The sequence below is a fragment of the Sardina pilchardus genome, chromosome 1 (genome assembly GCF_963854185.1).
Source record: "Sardina pilchardus chromosome 1, fSarPil1.1, whole genome shotgun sequence".
NCBI classification, from domain to species: Eukaryota; Metazoa; Chordata; class Actinopteri; order Clupeiformes; family Clupeidae; genus Sardina; species Sardina pilchardus.
The window spans coordinates 5,766,406-5,778,314 of NC_084994.1; the positions used below are offsets into that span (position 1 = coordinate 5,766,406).

The window sequence follows — 11,909 nt, forward strand, 5'->3', positions numbered from 1 at the left end:
TTCAGCAGCAGATGACTTTGTATCACATTGGAAACCCATTTTGTTTTTCAAAACGGAAAATACCAAAAAAGTTGTTTCTCGTTTTTTTTTTTTTTTGCCTTCGATTTCACTACAAAAAAAAAATAAATATTAATAATGATGAACGGGAGGTACAGGGACCTTAGTGGATCCTCTGGCCAATCTATTTCTGTTTCAAAAATGAACATTTACAAACAAAAACAAAAGGTTTATTTGATTTCCATTTTAAAATACAAAATTGAAATACGAGAATCAAGTTGTTTTCCATTTTTTCCTAATCAGTCTCAAAACATTAAAATACAAATACAGAAATACAGTCTTAAATTTCAAGAATAACACAATGAGTATTCAGTATTTGAGTAGGCTGGCTGGTAACATACAGTGAGCCTTAACAACCTACTTGTTATCAATGGCGGCCTTGGAAAGTGTTGTGAGGGATATAAAAGAGATGTATCAAAAATAGACTGTATGTCTTATGAATAAATCACACTTTCAAAAAACTTTGGTTCACACCGAGGTTATTCTGTAAAGACCATCCGACTATTTTTGGTTTAATAAGGCGTTCACTGACTCAGGGCCACCTGGAAACTGAGGTGGCAAAGCAATTTGTGAGTCTACAGGGGATGCTTATGGGCTACAGACACTCATTGCACTTTGATGTATTTATTAGCTTGGTCGAACATATTGCCGGAAAAAAACATAAATTGATTGGCCAGAAGACCCATTGACCACTACCTGTACACTTAACTTACACAACTTTTCAACTGTTGTACAGCTTAATTCTTATGGGGCATAGGCACATTTTGCTTTGTGTTGAAAAGACCCAACTGAAACCCAGACCATTAAACTTTGATATTGGTAATTGCCATTGTCACAATGTGAGCATGAGTGTCATGAGACACTCATTTTGACTTAAGAAAGATCATTTGGACTTAATTTAAGTAATTGTGAAATTTCCCTTAAGATGAATGAAGTATCCATCCATCCATCAGACTGTGACTTATTTTAATGAGTCTTTTCAAAACAAATTTGCTCATTGCACTGCTTTTCTTGTTTGTTGTTTCTTTGTTTCTTGTTGAGACTTCTTAAAATAAGTCAAACTATTTAGTACTACTATTATTATTATTATTATTATTATTATTATTATTATTATTTTACTAGATAGCAGCTTTCAGGTGTAAATACGCTAACCTGGTAGCCTAGAAATCTAGACGCACCCTAGTGGGCAAAAATATTTTTGCCTAGCGGGATGGTCTAGGGTCGCACCGTTGAGGCCAAGCCTGCGCTAGGCTCCAGGCCAGCCTAGCCAATCAGAACGCTCTATCTGTGTACGGAGTCTTTGACCCTGCCTTAGCTCACCTTCGGCTTCCGATATTAGGCGCGTTCAAGATCAAAAACTGCGCAGCACAAGATGCACGTGGTTAAAAATCTGTCTACGATGGTCTAGATGGGTGTGTTTTCGACTCCGCAGTCGATATCACATGGCCTCAACTTATCGCGGGAGCAAGGCATGGCAAGGCGGCTGCTGAGCAGCGGCGCAGCAGCCCTCTAGGTACTGACGTATGTGCAGGTGTTTAGATGCCTCTTCATATCCACAAGGGTCCATGCGGGTCCGTGCCTCATGTTTCGTCACATGGTCAAGTCTAGACTACGGATAGTAGAGAGTGTAAAAAAAAAAGAATAGAATATATACTTTTTTGATCCCGTGAGGGAAATTCAGTTCTCTGCATTTAACCCAATTTAACCGAATTAGTGAACACACAGCACACAGTGAACACACAGTGAGGTGAATCACACAACCCAGAGCAGTGAGCTGCCTGCCCAACCAGCGGCGCTCGGGGAGCAGTGAGGGGTTAGGTGCCTTGCTCAAGGGCACTTCAGCCGTGGTGGACTGGTCGGGGATCGAACCGGCAACCCTCCGGTTACAAGCCCGATGCGCTAACCAGTACACCACGGCTGCCCCAACTTCATAGCAGCGTTTGTATCCCCTCCCCTGCTGTCACCGGCAGCTCTCGTTGCTGCAAGAGGTCATTTGGAGTTGAACTTGAACGCGCCTATTGACGCCAGGGGGCTGGACCATGCGTCCTTGTTCGACGAGTTGGGTGTGAGACCGTGTTCAACAACCATAGAGAAAAACAAAAGATGGATGAGGCTAACGAAGCGCGCTCTTTTGAATCTGCTTTGGAAGAGTTAGACTTGGGCTTTTCTTTGAAGGTTGAGCAGAAAGAAGCACTCAAGTCATTAGTTTTAAAGAAGGATGTATTTACCATTTTGCCGACTGGCCACGATTGGTCACAAATGCTGGCCTATTACGTGCAGAGGCAGTTTGAAAGACAACTGTTCGTCCCACCCACAGGCTTCAGCTCGGTGAATGGTCCAACCCCAGACAATACATTTCTGTGTAGTTTGGCTTGCCAGGCTACTAACCTGGTGCTCTATCATAAAATCATTTGACTACATTTGAGAAGACTTAGACTTATTTTACGAGGTCTTACGACAAATTTGCTCCACACACTGGCTTTCTGAAAACGATACCAATTAGATTTCTCAGATTATTAACATTTGGTTACATTTTTATCAAATAAGCTGTATTGCAGAGCATGCCTGTGTTTTTGTAAACATTTACCAAGACCCAAATCTATTTCACATGGAGAAAAAAGAATCATTGCTATCCCCTTCAGGCTCCTTGATGTTCTTCACAAAGTCGTTGGCGTAGTCCAGGATCTGTGTCAGTGTGAACAGCAGCACTGCATCCATATCCGGGTTGAGCTCTTTCTCCTCATGGTAGTTCTTCACTGGGAAGATGCAGCTCATGGGGACTCCCAAGGCATGACTACATGCCTGCGCCTAATACACACACACATGCACACACACAAACAGACATGCAGTACATCTCTTTTCAGTGATCTTACAATGTACAGTAGTCTCTCTGCAACCACCAACCCCACCCCCACAACCACTGCATGAAAAGTGGGATTCTCGTCTTAGATTGTTGTGGAAGTTCAGGCTTATGGCATGTTCAAGGCAATTTGCAGGCAATGCAGAAAACTGCCGTGCATTGCCAGAAATTGACATGGGCCTTGCTTGGCAGTTGCCCCCCATGACCCCCTCCTTCTAATTCTAGGGAATGCTATACAAATGCAAATCAGGGTTGCAGGTGGAGTTTCACCCCAGGTGACATTTTTCTAAAATATATTAACTTATATAGATATATAGACTTAATTTTGAGGTTGACATGATTTATTATAAAAGTATTCTAGATGAATTACTGTCTTAGCAATGGCCAATGTTATGTAAAAAACAGTGCTGTCAAAAATATCGCGTTACTAACGTGTTAACTCAAAATAATTTAAACTGCGTTATTGTTTTTTATCGCAAGATTAACACTCTTTCTGACCTGTGACCCCCCCCCACAATGGCATTGTTTAGATGTCCAACTGCTGAAGACGTTAAAGTGGACGCTGCTAACAAACTAATGAATGGAAAGTTTAGTTTTAAGACATTGCCAGGGTCAGTTGATAAGAGCAAAGTTATCTGCATGTACTGTCGATGTGAACTGAGTTACCATCGTAGCACTAGTTATTATTAGCCGCATTGAGAATTTGCATGAAACTGAGAAGTCTAAAGTAGAGCAGGCGTTGGGGCAGACAAATACAGTTGCGCTAACGGGAGATTAGCCTACTGGACTCAGTAATGAGAACTATCTCGGGGTAACGTTACGTAATGTGAGTGTGTCTGTGTGCGACATCCCTCTGGCTCTTCTCTCCCCATCCTACTACTGTAACTTTAGGCAAACGTTATCTGTCTTGTGCCTGCGTGCGTGTGTGTGTGAGTGTGTGTGCACGTTCATGCACATTCGGTGTATGTGTATGTGTGTGTTTGTGTTTGTGTCAGTGTGTGAGTGAGTGTGTGTGCATTCGTGCACATTCGGTGTGTGTGTGTGTGAGAGAGAGAGATAGAGAGAGAGAGCGAGAGAGAGAGAGAGAGAAGAACTATGTTTGAATTAGGCTTGAATTAGGCTACAACAACATTTGAATAGTGAAAGTGTGCGTTAAAAAGCTGGATGGAAACCCATTTAATAACAAAGTATAGGCACCAAGTACCTTTCGATAGATGGTCTGGCTCTTGTAGACAAGTTTGATGTCCTCCTTCACATGAAGACAAGCCAGGTCCACTTTTGTCAAGATGACCACGTGAGGGATCCCTGAAGTAAAATAATGATAACTCAAACAACATACCTCATGGTCACAAGTCATAACATTTTCAAGGAAGCATGAGAAAGTAAATAAACCAGCTCACAGAACGCAGCAGAAGTAAACAAAAACACACAGGTCAGGATAGCGTTCCATAATTCAAAACAAAGTCGTTACTAATTTATTCAATTTAATCATTTTATTAGCTTCTCACCCAAATCACAAGTAACTTGTCTGATATTTTGCATTCTCCTGATGAGGTCGTTTTCCATACACCAATTAGCTGTGGAGTTGTCTATTGGAATGACGAACACCAAGCAGTGAACCAAGTCATTTAGAGTTGGGGAGCTGTTGTCATTCACTGGGCATTGCATTACAGGATTAAACTATGAGGGAAAGAGAGAGAAAAAGGGAGAATGTGTCACTAAAATGCCCCTGAATATTAACATTCTGTACATTTTTGTCTTCTTTTTTAAGTCATTGTAGCCTACTGGTGTCTATGTGGCTGTACCGTGTAGCCCTCTTTGATGTGACCTTTCAAAGCCCTGATGATGTCACGAGACTGCACTCCGGAATCCCGTCCGTTCTCCAGCCCCATGACATCACTGATGACAAACGGCAGATTCCTTCCACGTTCATCTTCAAATTGGTTTGTAGTATACTAATCAACAAACACATTGGCAGGAATTTTCAAACCTTGTAAGGCAGTTAAATATTTTGCCAATTCTTGCTACATAAGATGTATTACTAACCACTTTTCATTTAACTGAACCATTACATCAGTGCAACGCATGAATACTGAATACACCGAAAGTGTCTCACCGTCTTAGTAAAGCTTTTGCCACCAGTTGCCACTGTGCAAGCTGTGTTGATCATCCTGTCCAGGAAGATGCCCTTCATAGACTGGATGAAGCTGGACTTTCCGCCTCCAACTGGGCCAACCACAAGGATCCGAAGATGATCAACAGCAGGATTTTTAAGCTGAAGTTTCCTCAGACTCCTCTTCATCTCATTGTTTTGTCTATAAAACATATTATGTTCTTGGCAAATTCAATTCAGCCGCCTGAATATGCAGGAATGTTGCAGAATATGTTGTGTTCCATTTCTAAACAAATCCACAAATGTATTAACTATCAAAATGTAATAGACAGACAGGATGATACACTACACGTACCCCCAGTTGATTTCACACCAGTCAGTTTCCATCACTAGAAGACATAGAAGACCAAATGACAAGTAAGTAATATTTATTTTTATACCACTGCTTGGTCAAATTTCCTATTGTGATGTGCTATTTGGAACGTGCATTATTTTTCGATATACCGCACGGCTATGAAGTAGTTCCCTTCTTTTGGGCTTATTAGACTTGAATATTAATTCGCCAATGTGAATGTAACGGTAAAAACAGCAACATTGTATCTAAGACAGCGGCAATATAAACGAAAATGATAGTAGCAGTGGTATAAGCGGGATAATCAACTCCGCGCCGTGCGTTTCTAGGAAAATAATGCACTTATTTAGCACTTACTTAACGCCTGCGGCGTCGGGTCCTTATTACCACTTCGAACGTACATTTTTTTTCCTAGAAACGCACGGTGCGTTGTTGATTATCCCTTACATAAAGGATGTTAACAACAGTTCACACTGACCAAAGTGACAATGAGATGTGACATGACTTGTGTTGTGTCCACAGCACAGTTGTGTGTGTGTGTGTGTGTGTGTGTGTGTGTGTGTGTGTGTGTGTGTGTGTGTGTGTGTGTGTGTGTGTGTGTGTGTGTGTGTGCATTTTTCTTCATATATTTGGAAGGGGGCTTACAACTTATTGGATACTTACTTGGATCAGTTGGAGGTGATGTTTTAGACCAAAATAATCCCATTTTCAGCTGTAATAAAACAGTGAATTTTGTACATCTATAGGAATTGATTGGAGTGAGTGTGAGTGTGTGTGTGTGTGTGTGTGTGTGTGTGTGTGTGTGTGTGTGTCAGATCTCTGATGTTAAAAAGGAGAATCAGAAATTATCACACAAGTGCTCCCTTTGAGCAATACGTTTTCAGACATCAAGTCAAGAGTCAGACTCGGTAGAAGACTTACTGGATCATTTTAACATAAAAATGTCAAATATCATGATATATACATAAACACTTAAAGGCCAACTTTCAAGTTAATTGTATAACTTAATTTATACCGAATCTTGTATGATGATGTCAATTTGAAGAATTGTACATAAGCATATATACAATTTTCAACACCAACGGGCAGGAATGAAGCAGAAAGTGTACCTATTCTAAGCTAGGCTACCAAAAACCGACCCTTTCCTTGAGAACGCGCTTATGACGTAAGGGCAGGTATTGGCGCCGCTGCCCTTGCTCTCATTGTGGGTTTATGTAGTCTGATCAGAGGAGAAAATAGAGCTTGTCGTTATCGTTATAGTTGAGTAGGTTTGAGTTGTCACAATGGTGAATTCTTGTGTTTGTTATGGATGCAACAACTCCAACTTGTCTGGCCATCGGGTCCACCGATTTCCAAACAAGAAACACAAAGAGTTCCGTGCTTGGGTACGTTTTGTCCAGGCAAAGAGAAGCAATTTTGCTGCTTCCTCGGTGACGATACACACGGTGGTGTGTGAAAAACACTTCACACCAGACAGCTACAACCAAGGAGATCTTATGGGATTTCGCCTGGGAGTGAGAGTGAGTTAGGCTGGCAAATGGAGCTGACCATCTCTACATGATAATCCACCATCAAGGTCTGGCGGGAATGAAGAGTCTACCGTTAACGTTAACGTTAACGCTAGCACTAGCCGAGAATCTGCGCGCCTAAAAAGGGAGATTTGCACAGTAAGAGTTATAATACCTTATACAGATTTTTGCATCGAAATGTAGCCCTGTATGTCATTTTGCAAATGTTTTTTTTCTCTCGACGTTATAATAGATTAGTCATGGCATTATTTTTGATGACTGGAATAATGATAGCCTATAAGTTAGCACCAATAGCCCGCCTAGCTACCGTTAGCTTGTTATGTTATCAAGGCTGCACCTGCCTCCTGACACTTATTTTATTGTGCTAATAAACTGATTTATTTGATACTGTGTCCAAGTAATGCTCTTACAATATTCGTTTTCTAGAAGTTACATTGAAGTTGCCTTGGTTTTCTTTGACAAATCAAAGCTTACAAACATAACTGCAATGTTAGTATGGAAAGGGAGCTTTTACATCGTGCATGGAAATGTAGCCCTGTATGTCATTTTGCAAATGTTTTCTTTCTGTCAGCGTAATAGTAGAGTAGTCTTAACCTAACTTTTGTTGACTGGAATGATGATAGCCTGGTGAAGTTATCTCCATGAAGGCACGAGAGCCCGTCAGCTTATACTCTTGAAGTTGTAACTTTATCCAAACGAGGCTGTGCCTGAGCCTCAAACTTATATTGTGTTAAAGCTGCTCCCTATTTTGTTTAAGCAATCACGTTAGGGGGGAGGAATCGCTACCTGTCAGTCACAACTTGTGCACAAAGTCATGGATGGATTTCGAGGACATTTTCAGGAAAGGTCTGAAATGACCCAATGGAAGAAACTATTACATTTTGGATCCAGGAGGCGTGTTTTCCCTTGGCTGTGATCTGCCCTCTTGGGGTGCTAGGTTACGTACAACTTTGTAAACGCACTTTGGACAAAGCCTAGGCGCCTGCTAACTAACAATAACCACAACAATACCAAGGAGCAGCCTAGCATGTCTGAAAGCAGCGACTGATTAAAAATCAGAGATGAATTTCAACAATTTTGAGATATCTCTATCCCCAGACTAGCCGACAATCACAGTAGATTTAAAATCTGGGATCATAAACATTTTACTACACATGCGGCTTAGATGGTGACAATCTACATGGATGCTTGAAAAACAAAGTCGACAGTGAATTTGCTACATATGATTTATTAAAAACACTGCAATGTGATAAACAAGGCATCTCGCTTTGGACAAAAGCGTCTGCTAACATAACCGTAACCGTGAACAAGACAACGTTAGCCGCCATTAGCCCGTGGTCACTCACCAAGACACCTGCCCAATTCTCCACCGATTCTCCTCACACCACAACTCTATCTCCCTCCTCTGGCCATTCACCCTTCCCCTAATCTCTACCTGACCCCTCTCTCGTTTAGGCGGCTCATAATTATAGGCCAATGGCCCGTTGTAAGAGTCGACTGTAAGCTGGTCTTAGAACTGCGCAGTACAAGATGCACGTGGTTAAAAATCTGTCCACGATGGTCTAGATGGGTGTGTTTACGACTCGGCAGTCGATATCACATGGCCTCAACTTATCGCGGGAGCAAGGCGTAGCAAGGTGGCTGCTGAGCAGCGGCGCAGCAGCTCTCTACAGGTGCTGCGGAGCCCAGACCCTGCCTTCATGACGTTAGGTCTTTGCCCTAATTAGCTTTTACATCCCTGACGTATGTGCAGGTGTTTAGATGCCTCTTCATATCCACAAATGTCCTTGCGGGTCCGTGCCTCATGTTTCGTCACATGGTCAAGTCTAGACTACGGGAAGTAGAGAGTGTACAACTTCATAGCAGCGTTTGTAACCCCTCCCCTGCTGCCACCGGCAGCTCCCGCTGCTGCAAGAGGTCATTTGGAGTTGAACTTGAACGCGCCTCTTATCAGATCTACTGATCATTCTTGAGATATACTGTACTACAGTAAGAGTCGAGCGTAACCTGCTCTTCTCTATCAGACTCCATTACAAAGAGATAACATTCACCTTTCCCCAAGTCACGTCTAGTCAGGCCGGTTTTGAGACGCAGAAGTAATTTTACTCGCAATTTCTTTCAAAAACTTTTAAAATGTACATATATGATTAATTTCTTCACAGAAATCAAGTTCCTACACTATTTGCCTACACATCCAATCACAGGGGTCTTCAAATTGAAAGTTGGCCAGCTTGATAGAATATGAAACACTTGACAAAACGGTACAGAATCTCAGCTCCTCCACACATTGCTTAAAGTCTGTCTACCCATTTCTTCAGAACTGTATTTCACCTCAGCAGCAGATGACTTTCACAATCTAAATGTCTTCTAACATGTCTCACCTTCTAACATAATCACCTTCCTAACATGGGTATTTTGATTACTTTCAGGTTTCCAACCTGAGCTGCAGGGCTAAATCAAAATCACCGGCAGATCTGTTCTCTAGTTGTTATGGGAAAAGCAGGTGAAATACAACAATGAACTGAGAAACAACACAAAAACAAAAACAGCAGTTATTTTGCTCCAAATCAAATTTTGCTCCAAATAACACCATACAATAGGCTACATCTGTAAAAAGTTTTCATTTTCTTTTGCACACTGTAGTTGAGAGAAAGCAGAAAACGGTACATCCTACCTCTGCGTAGCCTTAGATATCCTTCCACAAAAGCAAATGAGCAGGAGTAGAGTGACGCAATTGTTATGAGTTGATGCTGGCATCATATTTCAGGGGCAGTCTCCAGAGGTATGGTATGTGCATGTCAGGGCCAGTTGCCAGACTCAGATTGTTTTCCGAACATCAGTCCTTTGTGTCGTCCTTTATGTGCGAATTAAAAAAAAAAATTGTAGATGCATTTTGCAATATTGTATGTTTAGGCAGACCAAATACGTAGTAGTCTTACCCACATCGATTTGTAAAGGCTGGATAGTGCACTGTGTCATGGAAAACGAGTGGAATGTGGGTGCAGTCCCCAGCATAGTTTGCCTATAGTTGGACTGAATTGAGGCGATTAATATCATTTTTGCTAATCCTTGTAATGTTCTATTTCTCCAGATTTCCACCAGAGTGCTATTTCATTATTTCAACATTATTTGCATTTTATTAATCATTAATTACATTTCCAACATTTTTTGACAATTATAGCACATATAGTCACAACAGTCATAAAAAATATCCCCCCCAAGATCCTGAAATGCATTAAGACTGTTAAGATAAGACTGCATCCGCTCGAATCAGAGTACTTCCGGCCTCCAGGCAGTTTAAGCTGAGTTCAACCAGGAATCAGCTCATCCTGTGAGTTGTTAGACAGCAATCATGTTCAACCTCGTGCGCAAACTCCAAAACCTCCGTTTATTAACTTATACCTTACAACGTTTACAACACTTTTTACAGCTCTACGAGTCATGGTAAGATGTCATTTTTGGTACATAGCTAATTTAGATACACTTATGCCGTGGGTGCTTGCATTTCTTTACTAATCCTTTGTCTCTGTTTGTATTACTGCCATCAACAAATCAAAGTGTTCTCGTAGGGCTAAAATCTGCCATTCAGAATACGTTTTGCCAAAGGCAGAACTAGAATTGTGGGTATGTCCCTCCTTGGCTAGCGCATTCCAAAAATGGAGGCCGAAACATGGCTATCGCCATAGAGCCGATTTGCACGTATGTATTCTGAATGGCAGATTTAACGCTAACGAGAATACCTTGGTTTGTTGATGGCAGTAATTACATATGAATGAGCACATATTTGTGGAAGAAAACAAGTTTTTGCTAAGAATCGAACCAAAAAACTACACAATGGAGCTTTAAAGGAGATTTGATATCGTATGTGGATTTACACTTGTGAAAAACTACCAGATCACATCACTGTAAAAGTCCTACTGTGGTGGAGGAGGCTTTAACTCCAACTCTGTTCACACAGATAATTAGATCATTGCAATAGCTTTGTTGTCTTGTGATGTATTACCATACACTTAACATCATTTTAAAACAATTCTTGAGTGTGAGACCTTTTCCAACTTTTAGGTAGGCACTTGGAATAGGCTAGGGTATGGGGTTTGGTCTTGTGCTTGAGTGTGCGCTATTGTGCTGCATTTAATATGATAGAATATAATATGGAATGGATGGTCAACTCTGAATGACTTCCAGTGTCCCTGTCTCACCCCCAAGAAAATATTTTCAATTCTGTTATGTACACATAGGGGTGATGCTATTAGATAGGACGTTTTTGGACCACCCTCAGCACCCTGTCCCTGGCTCGTGTGCATGCCAGGGCCTGTTATCAGACTCTGCGTCAAGCTCACTCTCTCTATATTGAGGCCTTATACAGTACATGTACAGTATGTTGGAGTAGGTGGAGTAGTAGTACAATAATTAGGTAGAGGCTGACAGAGTAAGTCACCGCACAATAATCACACATTGTAGAGTTTTATATAAAGACATGTCCAAACAGGGATGTAGTAGTACAATATGTAGAGGCTGACTGAGTAAGTCACATTGTTTTGGGGAGTGTAGTGATGGACAAGACAGAATCTCACTTGGGTCTGGACCACGTAACACAGGCTTTAAGAAGGCAGGATGGTTGTTGTTCTATTACTTCTTTGTCATGCATTTTTGATCAACAGCACAATAATCACACATAGTAGTGTTTTAAAAGAAGTGTCCAAACAGGGATGTATCTACACACATTCTGTATTGAGTGATTTTCCACAGAATTGTTGTTATAGTCACTGAAGAAAAGCACTAAGCTCAAGTGGTGCAAGGATGTGGCTGTGGCTGTGGTTGAGAAAAGCATCCTGGGAATGATTATTAGGATACCATCAAATACATTGTTGTATCTTTCCCCCTGTCCTTCAGAGCAGATGGAACATGTCCCATATATTCACTAGTAATTGTGGACATGGTCAGAAAATGCAACAAACTGAGAAACTTTTTTTTTTTTGCAATATAACGCCATCCTTT

General features: G+C 41.3%; 1 protein-coding gene across 3 annotated transcripts; it reads right to left on the reverse strand.

Annotated features, from left to right (window-relative positions):
• Positions 1-211: 211 nt before the first annotated feature.
• On the reverse strand, positions 212-9,618 carry LOC134082024 (interferon-induced protein 44-like). Of its 3 annotated transcripts, none has more exons than XM_062537662.1 (8): positions 9,586-9,618; positions 6,046-6,094; positions 5,386-5,419; positions 5,034-5,232; positions 4,723-4,872; positions 4,426-4,597; positions 4,122-4,222; positions 212-2,865 (listed from the first exon to the last, which is right to left on the reverse strand). In XM_062537662.1, the coding sequence occupies exons 2-8, from the start codon at positions 6,086-6,088 to the stop codon at positions 2,662-2,664; spliced, it is 903 nt and encodes a 300-aa protein (XP_062393646.1). In that variant the 5' UTR covers positions 6,089-6,094; positions 9,586-9,618; the 3' UTR covers positions 212-2,661. The 3 variants fall into 3 exon arrangements, with proteins under 3 accessions (XP_062393646.1, XP_062393640.1, XP_062393655.1); XM_062537656.1 differs by lacking the exon at positions 9,586-9,618 and adding an exon at positions 9,293-9,576; XM_062537671.1 differs by lacking the exon at positions 9,586-9,618 and adding an exon at positions 9,293-9,576 and having other exon boundaries at positions 5,034-5,251.
• Between the last annotated feature and the right edge of the window lie 2,291 nt (positions 9,619-11,909).

Excerpts from the sequence above, each read along its gene's own strand:
- LOC134082024 (XM_062537662.1), bottom strand. The coding sequence starts at position 6,088 with ATGGGATTATTTTGGTCTAAAACATCACCTCCAACTGATCCAA. Across the intron at positions 5,420-6,045 it reads ATCACCTCCAACTGATCCAA|TGATGGAAACTGACTGGTGT; the intron begins GTAAGTATCCAA and ends TATGTCTTCTAG. Across the intron at positions 5,233-5,385 it reads TGGTGTGAAATCAACTGGGG|ACAAAACAATGAGATGAAGA; the intron begins GTACGTGTAGTG and ends TATGTTTTATAG.